Source organism: Dasypus novemcinctus, chromosome 10 (genome assembly GCF_030445035.2).
Source record: "Dasypus novemcinctus isolate mDasNov1 chromosome 10, mDasNov1.1.hap2, whole genome shotgun sequence".
NCBI lineage: Eukaryota > Metazoa > Chordata > Mammalia > Cingulata > Dasypodidae > Dasypus > Dasypus novemcinctus.
In genome coordinates, this window is record NC_080682.1 from 91,721,412 (window position 1) to 91,742,766 (window position 21,355).

Consider the following 21,355-nt stretch of genomic DNA (forward strand, 5'->3'; position numbering starts at 1 on the left):
TACAGGATTTGCTCCCTTGATTTCTCACATTTTGGGCAAAACAAAATCATAAATAATGGGAAAAAAGTAAAAACACTCATGAGGATGCCAGATTTGGTAGGGGGAAGGAGTTGGTTGTGTGGGGTTTGAAGAAGGATAGAGTTAAGAAATTATGTCTTCAAAATGTAGATTTCACCCCAATTTCCCATTACTGATTCATAAGTCATCCTACTTCAGGAATGCAGAGATCCAGTTGCAGTTGCCCTTGTCACCACCCTTTCTTCAGTAATCTCTGGATTCCTTGCTTGATTTCCTGTGTTCGCACCCCATAAACAATGGGGTTGAGGGCTGCAGGGATGACATGGTGGAGGACATTGAGCAGGACTGGCACATTAGGGGAGACCTTCTTCTTAGCCACGTGAGTGAGGACGAAGACCAGGAGAATGGTGCTGAAGAAGAGGATGAGAATGAAGTGGGAGCCACAGGTACTCAGAGCCTTGGTCACAGCTCCCTCTGCCTTGAGTCTCAGCACAGCTCTCAGTATGAGGGTGTAAGAGAGAAAGATAAGTATGAGGTCAGATCCAAGCAGGGTCCAGCCTCCAGCAAATTGGAGGAGGCGATTAATGGTGACATCATCACAGGACAGCCTGGAGACAGACATGTTGGCGCAGATGCAGTTCTCAATGACATTTCTTCCACAGTAATGGAGTCGGGCAGAGAGGATGGGAACGGACACAGTAACAAGGGCATTTCTGGCCAAAATGAAAATGGCAGCCTTGCCTACAAATTGATCGGTGATGATGGATGGGTACCTCAGTGGGTGGCAGATGGCTACATAGCGGTCATAGGCCATGACCATAAATGTGCAGGACTCCATGGCCAGGAAGCAGTTCATGATGTACATCTGGAGGAAGCAAGCATAGAAACTGATGGACTTGAGGCCAAACCAAAAGATGGCCAGGACCTTTGGAATAACGGTGATACAGAGCACCATGTCCAGCAGGGAAAGGAGGCTGAGTAGGTAGTACATGGGCTGGTGCAGAGAGGCCTCCAATCGGATGGTGATCAGGAGAATAACATTGGCCCCCATGGCCAGGAGGAAGAGGAGGCTGAGGGGCAGGGACAACCAGAGCTGCCACGTGGGGGAAGTGACAAAACAGTTTAGAAGGAAGTCTGAAATCCCTATAGAGATGGAGCCATTTCTGTAGGGTGTCATGTTGTGGATTTTGTTTCTACAGCTTTCCTTTGGTAATCTGAGAAATTAAGATAAAAATTAGCTTCACAATTCAATTAAAAATTGGGCAAGAGGACTTGAATAGACATTTCTCCAAAGAAGCTATACAAACAGCTAATAAGCATGTGAATAGATGCTCAACATCATTAATCATGAGGCAAATGCAAATCAAAACCAAAATGAGATACTACTTCACACTCACTCTAATGGCTATTATTAAAAAAAAAAACAGAAAATAATGTGGCGAGGATATGGATAAATAGGAGGCTTTGGATATGGTTTGTGGGAATGTAAAATGGTGCCGTTAATGTGGAAAACAGTTTGGTGGTTTCTCAGAAATTTGAAAATAGAATTACAATATGACTTGGCAATTCTACTCCTAAGTTTGTACCCCAAATAATTGAAAAGGGGGACTTTTGATAGATATGTACACCAATGTTCACAGCACATTATTGACAATAGCCAAAAGGTCAATAGATGAATGGATACACAAAATACAGTATATACACACAATTGAATTTTACTCAGTCATAAAAAGGAATAAAGTTCTAATACATGATGAACCTTGAAGACATTATGTTGAGAAAAACAAGCCAGACATAAAAGGACAAATATGTTATGATTCCACTTCATGAAATACCTGGAATAAGCTAATTCATAGAGATAGAAAGTGTATTATAGGTTTTCAGAGATGTGGATGAGAGGGGAAGGTAGGGAGTTATTGCTTAATGGATGCAGTTGCTGTTTGGGGAGGTTTTGTAATAGATGGTGGTGATGGTGGACACATTGGGAATGTAATTAATTCTATTGAATTGCACACAGGAAAGTAGTTAAAATAGGAAAATCTGAGTTGTAGATATATTACTATAATTAAGAGTTAAAAAATAACTTCTGAGTTTATACTTACAAAGGTAGAAAAATTTAGCTTAATTAGGCACAACTTATGGCTTCTAAATAACTATTTTGTTTTAACTGGAGATTTTGCACAATTCAGTTTCTTGATATTACTGCAATATTTCTAATTTCTGAGAAAAAAACTGTTGATTTCAGTGGTGTGGAGATGGTGAAGTTGATCTTCAGCGTGCCCTCTTTGGAACCATTGCCCAGCTGTAGACAATGTCCCTAACACCAACACCAGATGTTTTTGGTTTGTCACTCCTTTCTTCTTATTTACTGCTCATTTACGCTTTATATATTTGGGATAAAATTTTAATAAGTGCTGTCTTCATTCTCAAGGAAGTAACTGTCCCCTGGGTGTTGGTGAATAATTATAAGAAAAAATGATAAGAACAATGACAGAGTCATAGTGCAGAATATTTTGAAAATGTAGGTGAGGATTAATTGTACTCATGTGAAAGTAAAACATTCCCAGGATTCCCCTCCTGCTGAATTTTAACTGCAAGTCCAGAGAAGGATATGAAAAATAGTTGCCTTTAGCAGTGAGAAAACCTGAGAAATATTTAGGTTCAGCCTTTCCGGAGTATTTCAAAACACACAGTATATAGACCCTAGATCTGTCTACCATGTACAGATGCTCTTCTCAGGTTGTCACATAATGAATGTTAATTATTTTCATCCATGTTTAAACCGAAATGTTTCACATGCATTAGCTAGCTGGCAATGGACAAAAATGGTTGCAAGGTATTGATTTTTCAATATTTACCAGGCACTATGCTAAAATACATTAGGAACAATACCTCACTTAATTATTGAAACACGCTGGGAATTATGTCTCGTTTGTATAACTCTACAAATAAGGGAAGTGAGAGGAAGAAAGGTTGAGAAAATCCCATAATCAGACGGGCAGTAGAACTTTCAGGCTAGATGCAAAACTCCGTTTGATTTCAGACCCAGTTCTTGGTGACATAAGCACACTCTACCTCACAAGTTAAATGGCCTCTCAGAATTTCTCTGAGTCCTATAATGGTATCTTATTTTATCCAGGTCCTCATTCCCTTAAAAAAGAAAATCTACCCCTCTAGCATAAAAAAAAAAATTAAGTTTATTTTTGGAATGGGGTAGGTACAAAAGCATTTTTTTAAACACAACTATGAACCCAGAACTAAAAATATTATTTTATTCATTAGGACCTAAGTTTTATGTAACTATTAAATGACACATTATTTCCTTCTATGTATGTCTTACCCTTACACCTTCAGTCCAGTTCATTTAGTTTTCTTTTTGAACTCAACCTTCCACCAATATGATCCTGGAAACTGATGGATCAGTGAAAAATAGTGGGCATTATTTATCCCCTTCCTCTCCACCTCAATTCTCTCCATTCATTTTGATGTTCTACTTTAAAAACAAAAAGTTAGGACTAATTTGTGTCTGCCAGGAATTATCCCTCCCTCTGGAGAGAAAGTTACTTTCAAGATGTACAGCAAGAGTTTAGATTATCTCCTAATTCTGTGCCTGTTATTAAGAAAAGCATGTATTAAAAAAGCCATTGGTAAATTTTAAAGCCGTTTTAATGTGGTCTTAGTTGTACCAAGGAAACACAGTACACAAGGCTGGGTTGCTGTTACAGCAATTAATTTGTGATACAGTTTTATTAAGCATCTTTCCCAAGAGTTCAGTTAAAAGTTTGGGAAATGAAAAGCTAAGATTTAAGGAATGTCTTCAAGCCATTGCTCATAGGAACATATTAAATCCTCTCAAGATGCCCAGTAAAACCATGTGTTATTTGATATTTCACTTCATGTATGGTGAAATGTTTTTTTAATAATTCTTCTTGATAATAATCCAGCAGTTTGGAATTTGTCTTTTCCCTTCTAATTGCACTTCTGACTCCTATTTCCTTGTCTTATCTGGACTTATAATTCCCTCCTTAATTTTCTTCTGTGCTTTTCTTTCTGATTGTTTTCATGTGTTCGCCACATCTGGGTCTCAAGAAATGATTTAAAAATATACACGTATCTCCTCTGACAAACTTCCTTGCTTCATTCAGCTGCTGCCATCTCTCATCCACACATTCTCAATCTCTTCTGCTTGTTGATTCTGGGCTTTGCTTAGGGGAATGGTCTTTAATAGTAGGAAGTATTGGAAGTGGTGAATGTCTTAAGTTAACAAACCCAGAAAACAGCTTCCAGCCCTGTGATGGTGACAAAAGAAACTTCTCCACGTATTGGCACTATGACAACAGGTTGGCCCTGTCTCTCCTTATTTTTCCTTTTACTTTGTTCAAGTGTGGGCAGCACCCTGCTGATCTAGGACTTTCTCCACTTTAACCACCCCTGTTATCTTTGGTTGTAACCCACCCACAGAAATGCAAATTTCAGGCTTTCAGATTATGACACTGTTCCCTTTATCTGGTATTTTACACTTCATCAACTCTTCCTCGGCTCACACCCTATATAATATTATAGCACTTGAGTCTTAGAAAGCACAGCCCCAAATCTCACCTTCCCCAAACTGGATTAAGGATCCAGGCCTGCTTTCTGGAAGATCCATCCACACGGGCATACCTCTGCTGTAGGAAAGAGGATCCATAAGGAAACCTAGAAGAAACAGAATGTTTTTTCTGTCCCTGAGTAGCCTCAAAAAGTTTATTTCTACTTCTAGGATAGAAATTGTAGAGAGCAAATAAGAAAAAATTTCACTTTATTTTCCATTTTTTCTTTATTCTCCTCTTGCTCTCTCTCTCCTTTTCTTCACCCTACCATATTTTTTTTAAGCTCTAGGATTAAAGTACTTGGATATATATTTACATTTTTCTCTTCCTTTCTTAATCTTGATCGGCAATTGTAGCCAGTCTGTAGCAATAATTGGATATGTTTCCTATAGTGAATTATTTCTTGCTACAGTCAGGGTGAAGCTTGGGAAGCCAGAAATGTTAAGGTTGGAGACCAATACAAAGTACCAACACAACTCCTGCTCCTCGGCTGCAGGATAGAACTGTGCACTACAAGCTTGGACTTTGGGATTTGGTGTAATATATAGAGTTGTCTGTTCGCACCAAACTCACATGAACTTGTAAAACATTTTCATCAGTCTATCCTTCAAACTTTTATTGAACTGACTCCAGAGACAGAAAATAAATTGCTTTTGCTGGCAGATCTTTCTAGTAATGTCAGCATTTCAGATTTTAGAAATTCTTTAGATTGAACTGAGATAGGTTGTCCTCTCTCTCCTTGCCCTCACACCCATTGTAGTTTTCTGGTCTCTGTCACTGTATTGAGTGACCTACTTCTTTCACCAATGGATCAAGTGTTTTTATAGATTTTCTTTTGTAGGACTTCAAGATATACAGACTTTAGACTGAAAACACCCAATTCCTTTGACCAGGTCCCACTTTTAAGCTATCCCCAAACATAAATTAATTTACTGTGGACAAACAACAGTTTACTATATCCCTGGACTATTAGACCTCCATAGGAGGTCAAAGCAGTTAAGAAGGGGCCACAGTTTCAACTTTCTCTTCTCAGACTATCCAAGAAACCCTGACTGAGAAAAGGACATTGTCACACATCTTGCCATCTGGCTAATCTTGATATCTTTTAGGTTCCTTTCCAGTTTCCCATTCCCAAACTCACTTTCAGAGGATGCAGTTGCATGGGGTCTGATGCACTGATGTGGGAGTTCTGACCAGATTCCAATATAGCTGAGACTGTTACAATCTCAGAGGCTTCAGGGACCCTGCCCTGGGAGAACCTCTTCATCCTTTTCCCTTGGGGTAGAACAGTAAGTCTACAAGGACCTCCTAGGGAAAGAGAGGTATGTGGTTAAAGGAAAAAACAGTTGGTGTCTCTGCTTGAGGGAGAGTCTCTAGGTGCTAAGACATATGCAGTGCTACATTGTCTGTGTGACCTGCAGGCTGCATCTCATTTCCTGGACGTGAGGACTTAACATAGCATCCACATGTTCTCACACCTGTATGCACGTATACTCAAAGCCTCCTCCAAGGGTGCAATAAATTCTCACATAGGTTCTTGTGGGCTTCAAGCACATGCTCTAGAGGAGGGTAGATATTGCCCATCCATGTTGTTGAATCAATAGGTGATGATATCATAACTTTAGCCATGGCATTTTAATGATAAAGGTGAAATGAAACAAAGCACTTTCTTTTTTTAAAAAAATAACATAATTTCAAATTTAAAAAAATAAAAGAACATAAAAAGGCAGCTCTACGAGTTATGGAAACATTACTCCTAAAAAGTTCTTTTTCAGGCACCTTTATCTATTTAATTTCAATTCCTAACTCAGTGGTCCCCCTCAGAAAGATACACAGATGGACATAGATTAGTTAATGACATTCAAGGTCTCCTTATTAATGAAAAAATGAGTCAGAGATGTGTCCAATAGTTTAGTCCATGTGGACCCAAAGCGGCTACAGTTGCCTAGAAGGGCTGAGGGAGCTCTGTTCGTCTTGCCCTGTCAGGGGTGGGGATGGTGCCATAGGCATCAATAATCGTCTGTGTGCACAGCAGGTGTCCAAAAATCTAGTACAAAAGAGACTATAGTTGCTTAGAGAAGAAAGTGCAAGTTCCCGCAGTTTCCTCCTGGTTCTAGGTGGGGCTGGAACCTAGGCTAGGGCAGTAATATGACCTGGGTAGAAAGAAGTCAGTCCTACTTCCAACTTCTTTTTCAGTTTTCAATCAGACCCACTCCGTCTCAAGCTGGTGGCTGAGTTAAAATGGAGGCTACCAGTCTCTTTCTGACTTGGACAGGATCAAACATGGGCTGTTCTTAGGATTGGACTTTAGCCACCTGATTTACTAATTAAGAGCTCTTCCTCCCCTGTTTTTGGGAAATGGAGCTTCCAACTCCAGCCAAGGGATAGCCTGTGTTGCCAGTGGGGGGATGGGCACCAGCCTCTGCCTCATGGAGTATTCTACTCACAAATCTTCTCTGCAGATGGGCAGTCTCCTCCTTCCGTTCTTCCAAGGATATTGCAGGATACCCTTCTTGTCTCTTAGATTCCCCAAACAGGAGATTTAGATAGCTCTGGTGGTTAGCACTGTAGGACAGGCTGACTCTTAGAGCTCCTTACTCTGCCACCATCTTGCACCTCCTCCAGCTTCTCTGGTCAACTGATTTTTGACAAGGCTGCCAACTCCACTCAGCTGGGACAGAAGAGTCTCTTCAACAAATGGCAGTTGGAGAACTGGATATCTATAACAAAAAGAATGAAAGAGGAACCTATTTCACACCTTACACAAAACTTAATTCGAAATGGATCAAAGACCCAAATGTAAGAGCCAGGACCCTAAAACTATTAGAAAAAAATGTAGGGAAGCATCTTCAAGACCTCTGTCATTGGCAGAGGACTCTTAGACCTTTACCCCAAGCACAAGCAATGAAAGGAAAAAATACATAAGTGGGATTTTCTCAAAGTTAAATACTTTTGTGCTTCAGAGGACTTTGTCAAGAAAGTGAAAAGGCAGCTGACTTACTGGGAGATAATATTTGGTAAGGATTTAATATCCAGAATATGTAAAGAAATCCTACAACTCAACAATAAATAGATAACCCAGGTAAGTTTAATGATCTGTTACTAAACTTAAAGCATTGTTAAAAACTTTAATTGTAAGTTAATCAGAATTTCTCCAATACCCATAAGAAATTAGGCAAAATTCAAATGTTCTGGTAACCAACAAATTAAGAAAGAACAAATACTAAATCTGAAATTTAGGAAGTTTAATACATGAAACAAAGGGAACATATTTGAAAGTTAGGGTATAAGAATAGGGATTGCTAAGAAACTGCCACCCACTGGAGTTTTTTTTGGAAATACTGTATTTTAAATTTACAGAGAAGACAAGGCGGGCAGAATATGCACAGCTACAAAACAAATGCAGTGATGAGTTACAGCAGAAAGAGGAAGTGCATTTTGTAAACCACAGGGTCAGGATGGCAGCTCTAGGCAATTACTAGTTAATATCTAAGTGTTCCTCCTATTATGTTAACTTCAAAATTTAAACTGAGTTGAAAATAAACCTCAGTTATAGCAGTTTATTGTACAAGTTAATAGTCGACAAAAGCAAATCATAAGACCTAAAATTTAATTTGGTAGAATTTACTTCATTCATCTGAACTAACCCACTTCCCCATCTTTCTGTTCAAAAGAATGTGCATATGGAACTATTGTAATCCTTTCCTAGGTTAGACTGAAGTCATACTATACATATAGTCTTTGATTTTAGGAACCAGAACAAAGTAAACTCCTAAAAATAATGGAGTAAAAGGGTTTTGGGAATTAATCCAGCCAGAAGTCCTTTCAATCTTCCCATTAATGCAAAATCCATTCATAAAGCTAGCCAAATCATTAACTTCCAAGAATTCCTTAAATAATTATTGTCTCAATTTCAAATGAAAGAATAATTTCCAAAAAATTAGGTCTAATTTATTAAAGGTGCTCTTTACCAGTTCACATGATTTGTTTCACCCATATTTTATATTAAACAATAAGCACAATGTTTTCATTACAGCATATACTTCAGAACCTAATCTTTCAGCAGGCATCACTGACAATCCAAGCACTTGAGGAATTGATGCATTATCTGCAGGATACACCTGGCTGGCATCTCTACCCAGGTCATATGGCAAGTTCAAATGTTCCTACCTCAACACAAGAAATGATCAAAGGGGGAAATGGCACATATTTGCAATATACTAAGGACGCAGGTAGGTCATTCTTCACCTAGATCATCAGCTGCCAATAAAACTGTGTATACAAATTAAATGAATTAGTTTACTCTAGTTTAGCTAATAAATTTGCCACTGAGTTGAGAAATGTGGGTAAGAATTGTGCCAGCAATTCTAGAGAATGAATTCACCAGATTTTTATACAGCAAATAATGTGGAAAGTTAGAATGGAATTTCTAGAACAATTTATTCTATGATGTAAAAGCAAAGTACTACTTTATTAAATGAGTTATTTTACATAATATGATAATCAATATAGTTACAATAAAAAATTATAAGAAGAATGGACTGATTTTCCGATTTCCAAATCAAGAGTCAACTGCACGTTTATGCAGAATTGTCTTTGCACCAAGTCCAAAAGGGTACAGCATATAAATGACTGTTTCTGTAGCCCCTTTATTTTTGGGGGATGAAGACTGTTAGAAAAGCAGTTGCAGGTTTATTATCTAAGGTTTGAGATAGTAGAAGAGCCAAAGGTGTCATGAATTCACCTGTAAACCATTTTAGACCTCAATATCAGCCAATTCTGGTGGAAGTAGAGTCTTGGGATGCTAGCTCTCAGAGTGCTGCTTAGAAGTCTTGGGGTCTAGCATTTGTGTCCTACAGCCAGTGCAGGTATATATTAAGGCAGCTTTGGCAGCAGCCTTTTGGTCATGTCCCTGTTTCTCCTTTTGCCCAGCTTGTTCTTTGGCACTTTTCTGCTGCGACTGAATCTTCTGCTGTTCATGGGCCATATCCAGGCTAGAAGGTCTTGCGTTGGAGATGGCTCAACGCATGAGGGCCGGAGGAGGTAGCAGGAAGCAGGGGAAGGGGGTTAGGTTGCCCAGCACGACTCTGGCCTCCTCCTCCCGCCAAAACGTGGTAAGAGAAAAGCCGGAAGCACAACAGCCGGCACTTCGCACAGCAGCCGCCGCTCGCGCGCCGCCGCTGACTCAATCTTGCTGGGGCGTCTGTGCCTCGTGCCCGCGCACGCCGTGCCCCCGTCCCAGTCGCTCTAGCGCCTGCGTGGCTTCCCATAGCGCCCACAGGCGCCTTCTTCTATATCTATTTTGGTAACGTTGCTCAAGAATTTGTCCATTTTGTTTAGTTGTCAAAGTTAATGGCGCAGTTTTTCATAATGCTTTCTTGTTAAGCTTTTAAAAGCTGTATTATCTCTGATTTTCCCTTTTGCTTTCCTGACATTGGAAATTTATGTTTTTCCCTTTTTTAAAAAAGCAGTTGATCAGCTTAGTTAAACTTATATACATTTTATTTATCGTATCAAAGTATCAGTTTTAGTGTTGTGGAATTTAAGAGAAGTTAAATTATTTGAGTATAGAGAGGCCAGGACTCAGCAATGATTTTGAGAAGGAAAAATGGTTTATTGACGGCTGGCCGGACTCGGGAGCTTTTAGTTTGAATTTTGAGCCCTGAACAAGATTTTTAAATGTCTTTTATACAGAGAGGAAAGGCCAAATGGTCTTTTTGTTTTAGTTTTCAATAGGCTTCAATTAGCATATATCTTCCACATCTTAGGTAAGCTTTTAGCATGGACTCCAGACATTCTAGATAAGCCTTTAGCACATTTGGTTTTTGCATTTCCCCTAAATACTTAAAGTTTATAGCCCCCGCTTTGTTAAACATTTCCTGGGACTGGAGCCGCTGCTAGTCCCTAAGGGCAGGACTGCAGCCCCCCACCGTTCCACACCCACAAGTCAAACAACTTAGTTATCTCTGAAGAGACAAAGAGCTCTCCACCCATAGCCCACATCATTAGGTTTCATTGATTTCCCCTCCCCCCGGTTTTTAGTATTGTTTTGATATTTAGCTCATATCTATGATTTAGTTCCTTCCATTTACATTAAGATTAATTTGTTTTTTTAGTCTAGTTCTTAAGAAGGAAAGCATGGAGCGTTAATTTTATACCTTTATTCTTTGAGTATAAGCATTTAAAGTTATATATTTGCCTCAAGCACTGCTTAGCTACATCTCATAAATTTAGACATTTGTTTTGTCACATTCAGTTTAACATATTTTCAGACTTCTCTTTAGATCTTTTCTTTGACATAAATTATTCAGAAGTGTTATAATTTCTGATTACAGTGTAATTTTCAGATATCTTTGTAAAGTTTTGTTGAAGTATATCATTCATACATGAACATACATTAATAAGTGTATAGTAAATATCGTGAGTTTACAAAATAAAAATGTATGTTATCATACAGGGCTCCTGTACATCATCCCACCACCAACACCTTGCATTGTTGTGAAACATTTGCTACTGTTGTGGAATTTAAGAGAAGTTCAATTATTTGAGTATAGAGAGGCCAGGACTCAGGAATGATTTTGAGAAGGAAAAATGGTTTATTGACGGCCTGCCGGACTCGGGAGCTTTCTGTTTGAATCCCGAGCCCGGAACAAGATTTTCAAACGTCTTTTATACAGAGAGGAAAGGCCAAATGGTCCCTTTGTTTCAGTTCTCAGTAGGCTTCAATTAGCATATATCTCTTTCACATCTTAGGTAAGCTTTTAGCAAGGACTCCAGACATTTTAGATAAGCCTTGGTTTTTGCATTTCCCCTAAATACTTAAAGTTTATAGCCCTTGCTTTGTTAAACATTTCCTGGGACTGGAGCCTGCTGGTCCCTAAGAGCAGGACTGCAGCCTCTTATCTTTCCACACTCACAAGTCAAACAGCTTAGTTATTTCTGAAGAGACAAAGAGCCTTCCACCCATAGCCCACATCACTACAGACTATGAAGGAGCATCATCAAAATTTTACTACTAACTCTAGCCCATACCTTACATTGTTGTATTTCCCCCCCAACCCACCCAATTATTAACTCTCTATATTAGTATTATATATTTGTTAGAGTTCCTGAGAGAACATTTTCATATTCTGTTAACCACAATCCATCATTGACCTGTGTTAAATAGTCCAGTGCTTTGTACAATCCACTCAAAGCGTACACTCAGTGGCTCTCATTTTCATCAGAGTTGTGCTGTCAACACCTCAGTCAATTTTAGAACATTTTCATTATTCCAAAAGGAAAAACTCATATTGTAGTGGAGAAATTCGGATAGGCGCGGTTTCGAAGGCCAGGACACAAGAGAATACCGAGAAGGAAGTTGGTTTATTTCGACCGGCTGGGCTCGGCGGACTCTTGTCCTAATAAAAACCGAGCCCCGAACAGCCTTTTACAGACCCTTTTATACAGAGGATATAGGATTAGGAAGACTAACAGTGATGGTAAACAGACCTTTGGTTAGGTTCTTCAGATCTTAGTATCAGATAGGTTATTTCCTCCCGGTGAGTTACATATTCTCCACATCCAAGCCAGTTTGGATTAGCATATCTTCCACATCGTCTGGAGGCAGCCCTGAATACACATTCAGTCTCACATCCCTTCTGAACATTCAAAGACTGCAAGGCCTATATTGCTTATTTGACCATCTTGGAGACTAGGTACTCTTGGAAATAATTTTGTTTTTAATGCACAGGCTATATCAATATCCCCTATACCCATAAGATATCTTTTATAAGCGATTTTTAAGAATAATGTGATGGTCAGATTATATACTCTATATAAATGTAATCCTTTTAAAATTGATTGGGACTTGTTTTGTGGCCTTTCATAGCATAGATGGATATTCCTTATTTACTTGAAAAAATTGTGTATTCTACTTTTTTAGTTGTAGTATTTTCTAAATGCCAATAAGAGAAAATTATTTGATGGCAATTGATGATTTTGTATATCATTGGCCCTTTAATTATTGAGAGAGGAGTGCTGAAATCAACTAAAATTGCAAATTTATTTCTTCCTCTTTTCAGTTCTGTTAGCGTAACTTCACATATATCATAGCTTTATTATAATTTAGCATTGTAATATCTTGGTGATGCGTTGAATCGTTTTTCAAAATGAAATGCTTATCTTTGTTTTTTGTTCTGAAATCTGTATTCTCTGACACAAATACTTTCTGTTTAACTGGAAGGTCTTTTTCCATAAATTTACTTTTTTTAAAGATTTATTTATTTATCCTCCCCCCCGCAACTGCTTGCTTGCTGTCTGCTCTCTGTGTTCATTTGCTGGATGTTCTTCTGTGTCTGCTTGTCTCCCTTTGTTGCGTCATCTTGCTGCGCCAGCTCTCTGCTTGCACGGTCTGTGAGCTCTTCATGGGTGCGGGCTGTCAGCTCTCCGTGGGCACAGGCCAGCTTGCCTTCACAAGGAGGCCCTGGGAAGTGAACACAGGACCTCCCATAAGGTAGACAGGAGCCCAATCTATTGAGCCACATCTGCTTCCCCATGAATTTGCTTTTTGTCTTTATGTTTGACTTGAGTCTCCTGCTGACAGTACATAGTTGGCCCTGCTTTAAAATATGTATCTAATCTATTTTTACAGTCTTGGTCTTGAAATTGCAGTGTTTAGTCCATAAATACATAATATGACAACATGTTTGGATTTAGTTCCTCCTTTTAAATTTTGTTTTCTCTTTATCCATTATGTTTCTTACTTTTTCTCATTTCCTGAAATGTGATGAGCTATTTAAATATTTTTAGACATATTTTAATTTGCCCATTGGCTTTTAAGATAATCTTTGTATTATTTTCTAGTGGTTTCTCTAGGGATTATAATATACATCCTTCAGTTTTCATATTCTTCTTAGAGTTAATATTATACTTTTTCAAATAAAAGGCTTTCTATATATGATATAATTATTATGCTTTCCTTCTTAAGAACTAGACTAAAAATCATCATCAAAATTTATGAACCCCACCAAACAAGGTTAAATTTTTTGCTTTAAATGGTCCTAAGCTTTATTAAAAATTTAGGAGAAAAAAACCATCCTTTATATTTATCTAATACTGCTAGTGCTCTTCATTCTTTTCTGTACATCCATGTTTTACACTATGTCATTTCCATTTAGCTTGAAGAGTATGTTTTGGCATTTTTACTCAGCAGATCTCAGAAAAAATTCTCTTTAATTTTTTTTTACCTGAAAATGTCTTTATTTTGCATTCATTATTGAAGAATATTTTTATGGCCTATAGGATTCAAGATTGACAGTTTGTTTTTTTGTTTTGGTGAATTAAAGATATCATTTCATTGTTTTTCTCCTCCATATTTGCTAATGACAAGTCAGGAATAATTTGAAATGTTACTCTTTTTTTGATCATGTGTAGTTTTTCTCTGGGTTCTTTCAAGATTTTCTCTTATCTTTGGTTCCCAGAAGTTTGATTTACACATGAATAGGCCTTTTTTATTTGTTTATATTGTTCAGTGTTTATACTGCTGTAACAGTTTGATATTATTTATGAATTCCAAAAATGTTATTGGATTATGTTTTGTAAATTGGTCTGTTCCTCTGGGCATATTAGATTATATTATATTCAGAGGTTTCACTTTTACTTGATTAAATTATGATTAAGGCTTTGATTCAGCTACATCAGTGGGAAAACACGGCAGAGGAGAGAGTTGGAGTTTTGATGCTAGAGCCCTGAGAAGTAAATACACCAGAGAAGAACAGAGGAGTAGAGATGGCTCCATAGACACCTCAGAGACCCTGAGAAGAGAGAGAGCATGATAGTATACAGCTGACCTTGTGGAAAAAAAAAGTGCAGCTGAGCCTGGGAAAAAATGAGCCCTGGAGAGAGAGACGAACCTTTTATCAGTTCACAGCTGAGATCAGAAGAAGCTGGGACCTCGGAGCCTGAAAAGGAAGGCTGAACCCTTGCATTGCAGAGACTGGCAGCCATCTTGCTCCAACTCATGGCAACAGACTTTGATAAGGGCAGTAATTTACTCTTTATGGCCTTGTGACTATAAGCTTCTATCCCCAATAAATACCATTTGTAAAAACCAAGTGATTTCTTGTACTTTGCATCAGCACCCTTTTGGCTGACTTATACTGCTTATAGTTTGCTGAGATTCTTGAATCTTTGTCTTTTTCTAAATTTGGAGAAATTTCCACCTTTATATCTTCTAATCTTTTTGCCCTGGGCTTTCTCCTCTCACTTTTGGGACTCCTTTGTGTATGTAAGGCATGCTTTCAGGTCGCTGGGTTGTTATTATTGTTATTTTTAATTTTGTTCTCTGTTTTCTTCAGGCTAGATAACTTTATTGTCCTATTTTCAAGTTCATTGACTCATTCCTCTGTCATATCTATTCTGCTACTCTGCACATTCAGTGACTTTTAAATTTTGGATATTGTATGTTTACCTTTTAGAATTTTTACTTGTTTCTCTTTAATATTGTTTATTTCTCCTCTGAGATTCCTATCTTTTCATTCATTGCAAGTTTATTTTCCATGATTTCAATAAGCATTAGCTATACTGAAGTTTAAATTGGATCATATATTATATGTATAATCTTGGATTTGGTTTCAGTTGATTTCCTTTTTTCTTGGGATTGGATCATTGCATTCTAGTTCCTTGTATGTTAAGTAATTTAGAATTGTATGCTGAATATTGTGAGCTTTATGTTGTGGGGACTCTAGATTCTATTATGGCCTTCCAAAGAGAATTGAAATTTTCATTTTAGCAAGTAATCAACTCAGTTGGACCCATCAGAAAATATTTCTCTTTGACAGCTACTCAAATATTAATTCAGCACTTTATTTTCTCTCATTGTGTCTACTCTGTGCATGCTTGGGGTAGGAATTAGCTAAAGATCTAAAGATTTGGCAAAGTGTAAATGCAGAATTTGGGTTATACACATTCTGATCCTCTACTTTCCTAGTTTCCAGTCTCTCTCTTTAGCAGCTATTGTTGCCTAAAACTCTGTCATCCAGTTCTTTAAGACATAAAAACACTGTTGGTCTTCTATCAGGGTTTTTAACTATTCTAATGCTTGGCACTGACATCAGCATCCCTTCAAGTTAAAATTAATTTAAATGATAAACTCATTTTACACCATTTCCTTCCTCCAAGTTTTAACTTCCCTCTAATATGGTCATGTTTTTCTTTACTTTCCAGTGCCTTTAGTTTTTTTTTCTCCCAGATTTTATAGAAACTATATACAAGCGTCATGTGAGAGTTTATTAGCCATACCAGAATCAGGAAATCTGTCTCATATTAACAAAACCACTTCAGTTTTCTTATGATTTTGTTCACTTTGCAGATATTTTTCTATTTAATATTTCTTATGGACAGCATATAGATGAGAATTGTTTTTTTTTAAAAATCCCATTTGTCTCTTTTTGCCTTTCATTTAGATTACTTATAACAGGGTCTCTCAATCAAGTCACTAGTTACATTTTTGACTATACAATTATTTTGTGTGCTTGTGTGGGGGGAGTTATGTGTATTGCAGAATGTTTAATAGCAATACTTTTTCTCTACCCACTAGATTCCAGTAATCTCCTCCCCAGTTAAAGCAACCAGAAATGTCAGTAGAAATTTCCCCTGGGGAGCAAAATTGTTTCCATCCCCCCTTCATTGAGAACCACTGATTTGAACCATATACATGTCTTGTAGTTATTGATATGAGTGATTAATACCTATCTGTGGCTCTTTGAGTTGCAACAGAGACCATATGGCCTTAGAATCTTAAGTATTTACTTTGTGGCCTTTTTCAGAAAAATTTTGCTGATATAAAATTCTAGTGTATAAAACATGCATTTTTCAGTTATCACAATCAAACTTCAAATAATATTATACTACTTCACATATAAAATAATTTTCCCTCTCTAAACCTTTCTTCCACCTACATTATAAACCCAAGTATAATGTCACTTTTTTCTCTCCACCTCTTCTCCTTCAATGCCTTTAGTTACCAATTACATGAATACTAGACCAGCTAATATTTTTCCCCAGGCCATCAAGGCTTTGTACATTTTTCAGCATTATTTCTCTTTGTGCTTTAGTTTAAACAGTTTCCATTCCTCTGTCTTTAAGTTCACTGATCTGGTGGGTGACTACATACAGTAGAGCCTAGGAAACTGAGTCAGGCATTGTCAGCAAGCAAGCCACCACCAGAATGTTACAGACTTTAGAATAAGCATGGCTCTGCCAACGTCTTGATTTTTGGACTTCTGGCATCATAAATATGAGAAAATGCATTCTTGTTATTTAAGCCTCATACTGCTTCTATGTCCAAATTTCCTCTGCTTATAAGGCCTCCAGCCAAACAGGATTAAAGGCTACCCTGATGTAGTTTGACTTTATCTTAATGGAGTCTTTACACATGAGCTCACATCCACAGGACCAGGGTAAATCCATAAGTTACTTGTTCATTGTTTTGGAACACATCACCAGAATATAAACAAGGATCTTGTCTTTCTTACTCATCATTAGAATCCCATTCACTAGAACAAGGACATGTATTAGGTGTACATTCTTATTTGGTAAATGGATAAATGGTATTAAATATTGGCCTGAAGGGCCACTGCCCTTCTCTCTGTGTGCTCTACATTGTTCTCCTGGCTCAATATCCAGCATCATCTGGGTCTATCCTCAAATATCTTTCCTGCTCTTACTGGATATATGAGGAAGGGTCTAATTATGGGTAATATATGAGTACCCTGAGTGATCTTGCCAACAAAATTAAAGCTTTAACATTTTTTGGAGAAAGCCTATCTAGTTCAAGGAGACATTTTTCCTGATCCTATGTTTTATTAATTATTAAATTAGAGCACACACTTATTATTAAATATTTCATATAAAACACGTTAGTAAAATAATGAAATAATTTAAAATACTCCTGTATGTATTTGTGTGTAAATGGTGGAGAGAAAAATCGAAAGAATTGCAATTATAGATTTATCATTTACCATCAAACTTCTGATAAATCTTTGATAATAACATTACATACCTGAATGCTAATGTTCCTTCCTTGTCATGATATGAAGTATTAATACTAATACTATGCAGTATTATTAATAATAATGCACTATTATTAAACTTACAGACTTTTAAATATTTCCAAACTGTTGGTGGCTGAAATTTTCCTGCGAGATATCTTTATATTTGTAAGACCTTCTATTGATATTTAGTTAAGCACATTTTGAGCGAGGCCATTCTTTTTATATCAAAATATCTGGGATATTAAGATTTTATGGAGTTAATCTCTTTAGAATAAAAGGATACAGGTTATCTAGGTAGACATAGTGTGAACCTACTTGGGTCCTGGCAGATTACTTTTTAATTTTGAGAATTGGAATATTCGTAGTTGAGATGATAATACAAGCTTTTCGTTATTGCTTTTCATTACTGTGAGAGTGTGCTTATTTTTCAAGCAGTTGCTCATGAGTTATCTAGGAACAGAGGAATGAGATGCCAACTTATTGTTTTTTCACTGTTGACCGCAGAAGAAAATGTAACACATGTCTTTTCGGTTAAGTCTGAAAGACCTAACTTTTTAGAAAAAGTATTGGTATTGGATAGTATTGGTATTGGAGAGTTTTTCCTTTCATGGTTGCAACAAAATAATGCATGCCTATTGGTTGTCCTTGAGATGCAAAAGCTGAGATCAAAAAGGATGTTTTAAAATAATTTTTTTCAATATTCTCAGGTAAAATGAGTAGCCTGAGACATAATGAGGGCATACATTTAATTGACTTTTTGTGATTGTGCAAAGTCTACATCCAGACTCTCTAAATTTCCTTCCGGTGTTTTTTCTACTATAACAACGTGTCTTTACTAAGCCCTATATATATATATATCTTTATATATTCCTCACCCTTCTCAGTTCAGAATATATTTTGGAACTCAGTGATTTGTATTTAAGTATATATATATATATATATATATACTTAAGTATATATATATATACTTAAATAGAGAAGATGTAGGATCACAGAAAAATCATGTGTAAAATAGAGTTCCCATATACCACTCTATTAAACACCTTGATTTGGTGTGGTACATATTTTAAAATTAATGAAAGCATTTTTATAATTGTACCATTAACTGCAGTCTCTCATTTAAAATAGGGTTAACTGTGTTGTACAGTCCTATGTTAAAATTTTTTAAAAATTTATCTATGCATATTCTGAACTCCTCAATGCAACAAAATGTTCTATTTATTTTTGTGTTCTCAATAGCTAACAGTTCACAGGACACAGTAAGAGCTAATAAATTGTCTAATTAACAACAACAAAAAAATATTCAACTGGACTGTTTAAAATTTAGTATTAGTACTAGATCATATTATAATCCATACAGTCCATTGACTCATAAGCAGAGGTATGTTCACATATTGTATATTATGATGCCCTGTATCTAAAAGATAAATGGCCAAAATACAGATACATTTGGGAAGAGAATTTCAGTCTTCTACATCTAATAAAAGAAATTGTTTTATGTATTACACATGAGTTCACAGGGAAAAGTCCTACCCTCTGTGTATTGCATATGACAGAAATTCAATTTTAATGATGGAGAAGAGTAAGAGACAGATTGGCTGAGAGAGAAGGAGAGACAGAGAGATAGACAAGAGAAAGAAAGAGGAAACGTGGTAGAAGTCTGAAAACAAAGACCTAATTACAGGACAGTGGCAACCTTCTGTTATTTAGGGATGAAATTAAAATCTTATGGCTCTTTTTCCAGTATATTCCCTTCTCTGTATATAAGAATAAAAACACCTTGCACACAACACAACTACAATATACATGCAGTTTTTTTTTTTCAGAAATATAAAATTCATGAAAAATATAGTTATATTTTAGGGAACATAAAATATTCACTTTAGAACGTGCCCTAAAGAATATCAGTATTTTGTAAAAAAGAGGATTACAAGCCAAGAAAAAGAAGTAAGAGTCAAAGAGATTCCTAAAGGAAGACTGAAAAACAAGGAAACAAACAAGCAAAAAACCCAGGAGAATTAGAAGAGAAGTCACAATGTCTAGGTTACACAGTTTGAGATTACTTTCAGAGCTGTGCATTTCAGGCTACTTGTCGTACTGATTCATAAGTCATCCTACTTTAGGAATGCAGAGATCCAGTTGCAGTTGCCCTTATCACCACACTCTCTTCAGTAGTCTCTGGATTCCTTGCTTGATTTCCTGTGTTCGCACCCCATAAACGATGGGGTTGAGGGCTGCGGGGATAACATGGTGGAGGACATTGAGCAGAACTGGCACATCAGGGGAGACCTTCTTCTTAGCCACATGAGTGAGGACGAAGACCAGGAGGATGGTGCTGAAGAAGAGGATGAGAATGAAGTGGGAGCCGCATGTGCTTAGGGCCTTAGTCACAGCTCCCTCTGCCTTGAGTCTCAGCACAGCTTTCAGTATGAAGGTGTAAGAGAGAAAGATAAGTATGAGGTCAGACCCTAGCAGGGTCCAGCCTCCTGCAAATTGGTAAAGGCGATTAATAGTGATGTTGTCAGAGGAGAGCCTGGAGACAGACATATTGGCACAGATGCAGTTCTCAATGACATTTCTTCCACAGTAATGAAGTCGTGCTGAGAGAAATGGGATGGGCAGAGTAAGAAGGACATTTCTGGCCAGGATAAAAACAATAGCTTTGGCTACAAATTGATCAGTGACGATGGATGGGTACCTCAGTGGGTGGCAGATGGCTACATAGCGGTCATAGGCCATGACCATAAATGTGCAGGACTCCATGGCCAGAAAGCAATTCATGATGAACATCTGGAGGAAGCAGGCAGAGAAGCTGATGGGCCTGAGGTCAAACCAGAAGATGGCCATCACCTTGGGGATGACGGTGAGGCAGAGCACGATGTCCAGCAGGGAGAGGAGGCTGAGCAGGTAGTACATGGGCTCATGCAGTGAAGCCTCCAGCTTGATGGTGATGAGGAGGGTGATGTTGGCCCCCATAGCCAGGAGGAAGAGGAGGCTGAGGGGCAGGGATAGCCAGAGCTGCCAGCTGGCGGACCTGACAAAACAGTTCAGGAGGAAGACTGAAATCTCAATAGGGATGGTATCATTTTGGCGTGCTGTCATATTCTGTTATATATTTCTATAGCTTTCTTGTAATGATCTGTAAAATCAGGATGAAAGTTACCAACTGACTCAAAATATGTGAATATGGAACACTTTGTGATTTAATTGGGACAACTTATGGATCCTAGTGGTTTCTGCGGATCGAAGTGAATTTATGTGTTTGTCCTTTGAGAAGTGCTTGTGTGATATATCTATCACTCTATATAGGAGAGTAGACAGTGGTAATACGATTTGCTTAATTTTTGATGTGTTGTATGTTTATTTTTGATAGAGTTGTTATACCTTACAGAAAGTAAAGTGACAGAGAGAATACTTAGCTGGAGTCCAAATAGCAATTTTAGAATTTTCTTTCTGCTTCTGCAAACTTAGTAGCATAACTCTCTGATGCAAGAGGAATTACTTATTTCAAAAGGGATATTGTAAGTGGATTGTGGAATCAATGAAATAATCATTAACCATGATTTTTAATGAAACATAGTAACATAGAGAAGCAAGTTAATTTTTTAAATGGATCAGAAAAGTTTGAAAAACTTTCACTTCATTGTTAAGATTAAACATTATTTCACGAAAATTTGTTTCTTTTTTATATATACATAAATACTAAAAAATGGT

The 21,355-nt window shown here is 37.3% G+C and overlaps 2 protein-coding genes across 2 annotated transcripts; both read right to left on the reverse strand.

The window, feature by feature from the left end:
* Positions 1-247: 247 nt before the first annotated feature.
* LOC101414893 (olfactory receptor 56A3-like) lies at positions 248-1,195 on the reverse strand. The gene has a single exon (XM_004467806.1). It carries the CDS (start codon positions 1,193-1,195, stop codon positions 248-250), a length of 948 nt encoding a protein of 315 aa, XP_004467863.1.
* An 18,600-nt stretch (positions 1,196-19,795) lies between these two features.
* Positions 19,796-20,743, reverse strand: LOC101418822 (olfactory receptor 56A3). The gene has a single exon (XM_004467810.1). The coding sequence runs from the start codon at positions 20,741-20,743 to the stop codon at positions 19,796-19,798; it is 948 nt and encodes a 315-aa protein (XP_004467867.1).
* Between the last annotated feature and the right edge of the window lie 612 nt (positions 20,744-21,355).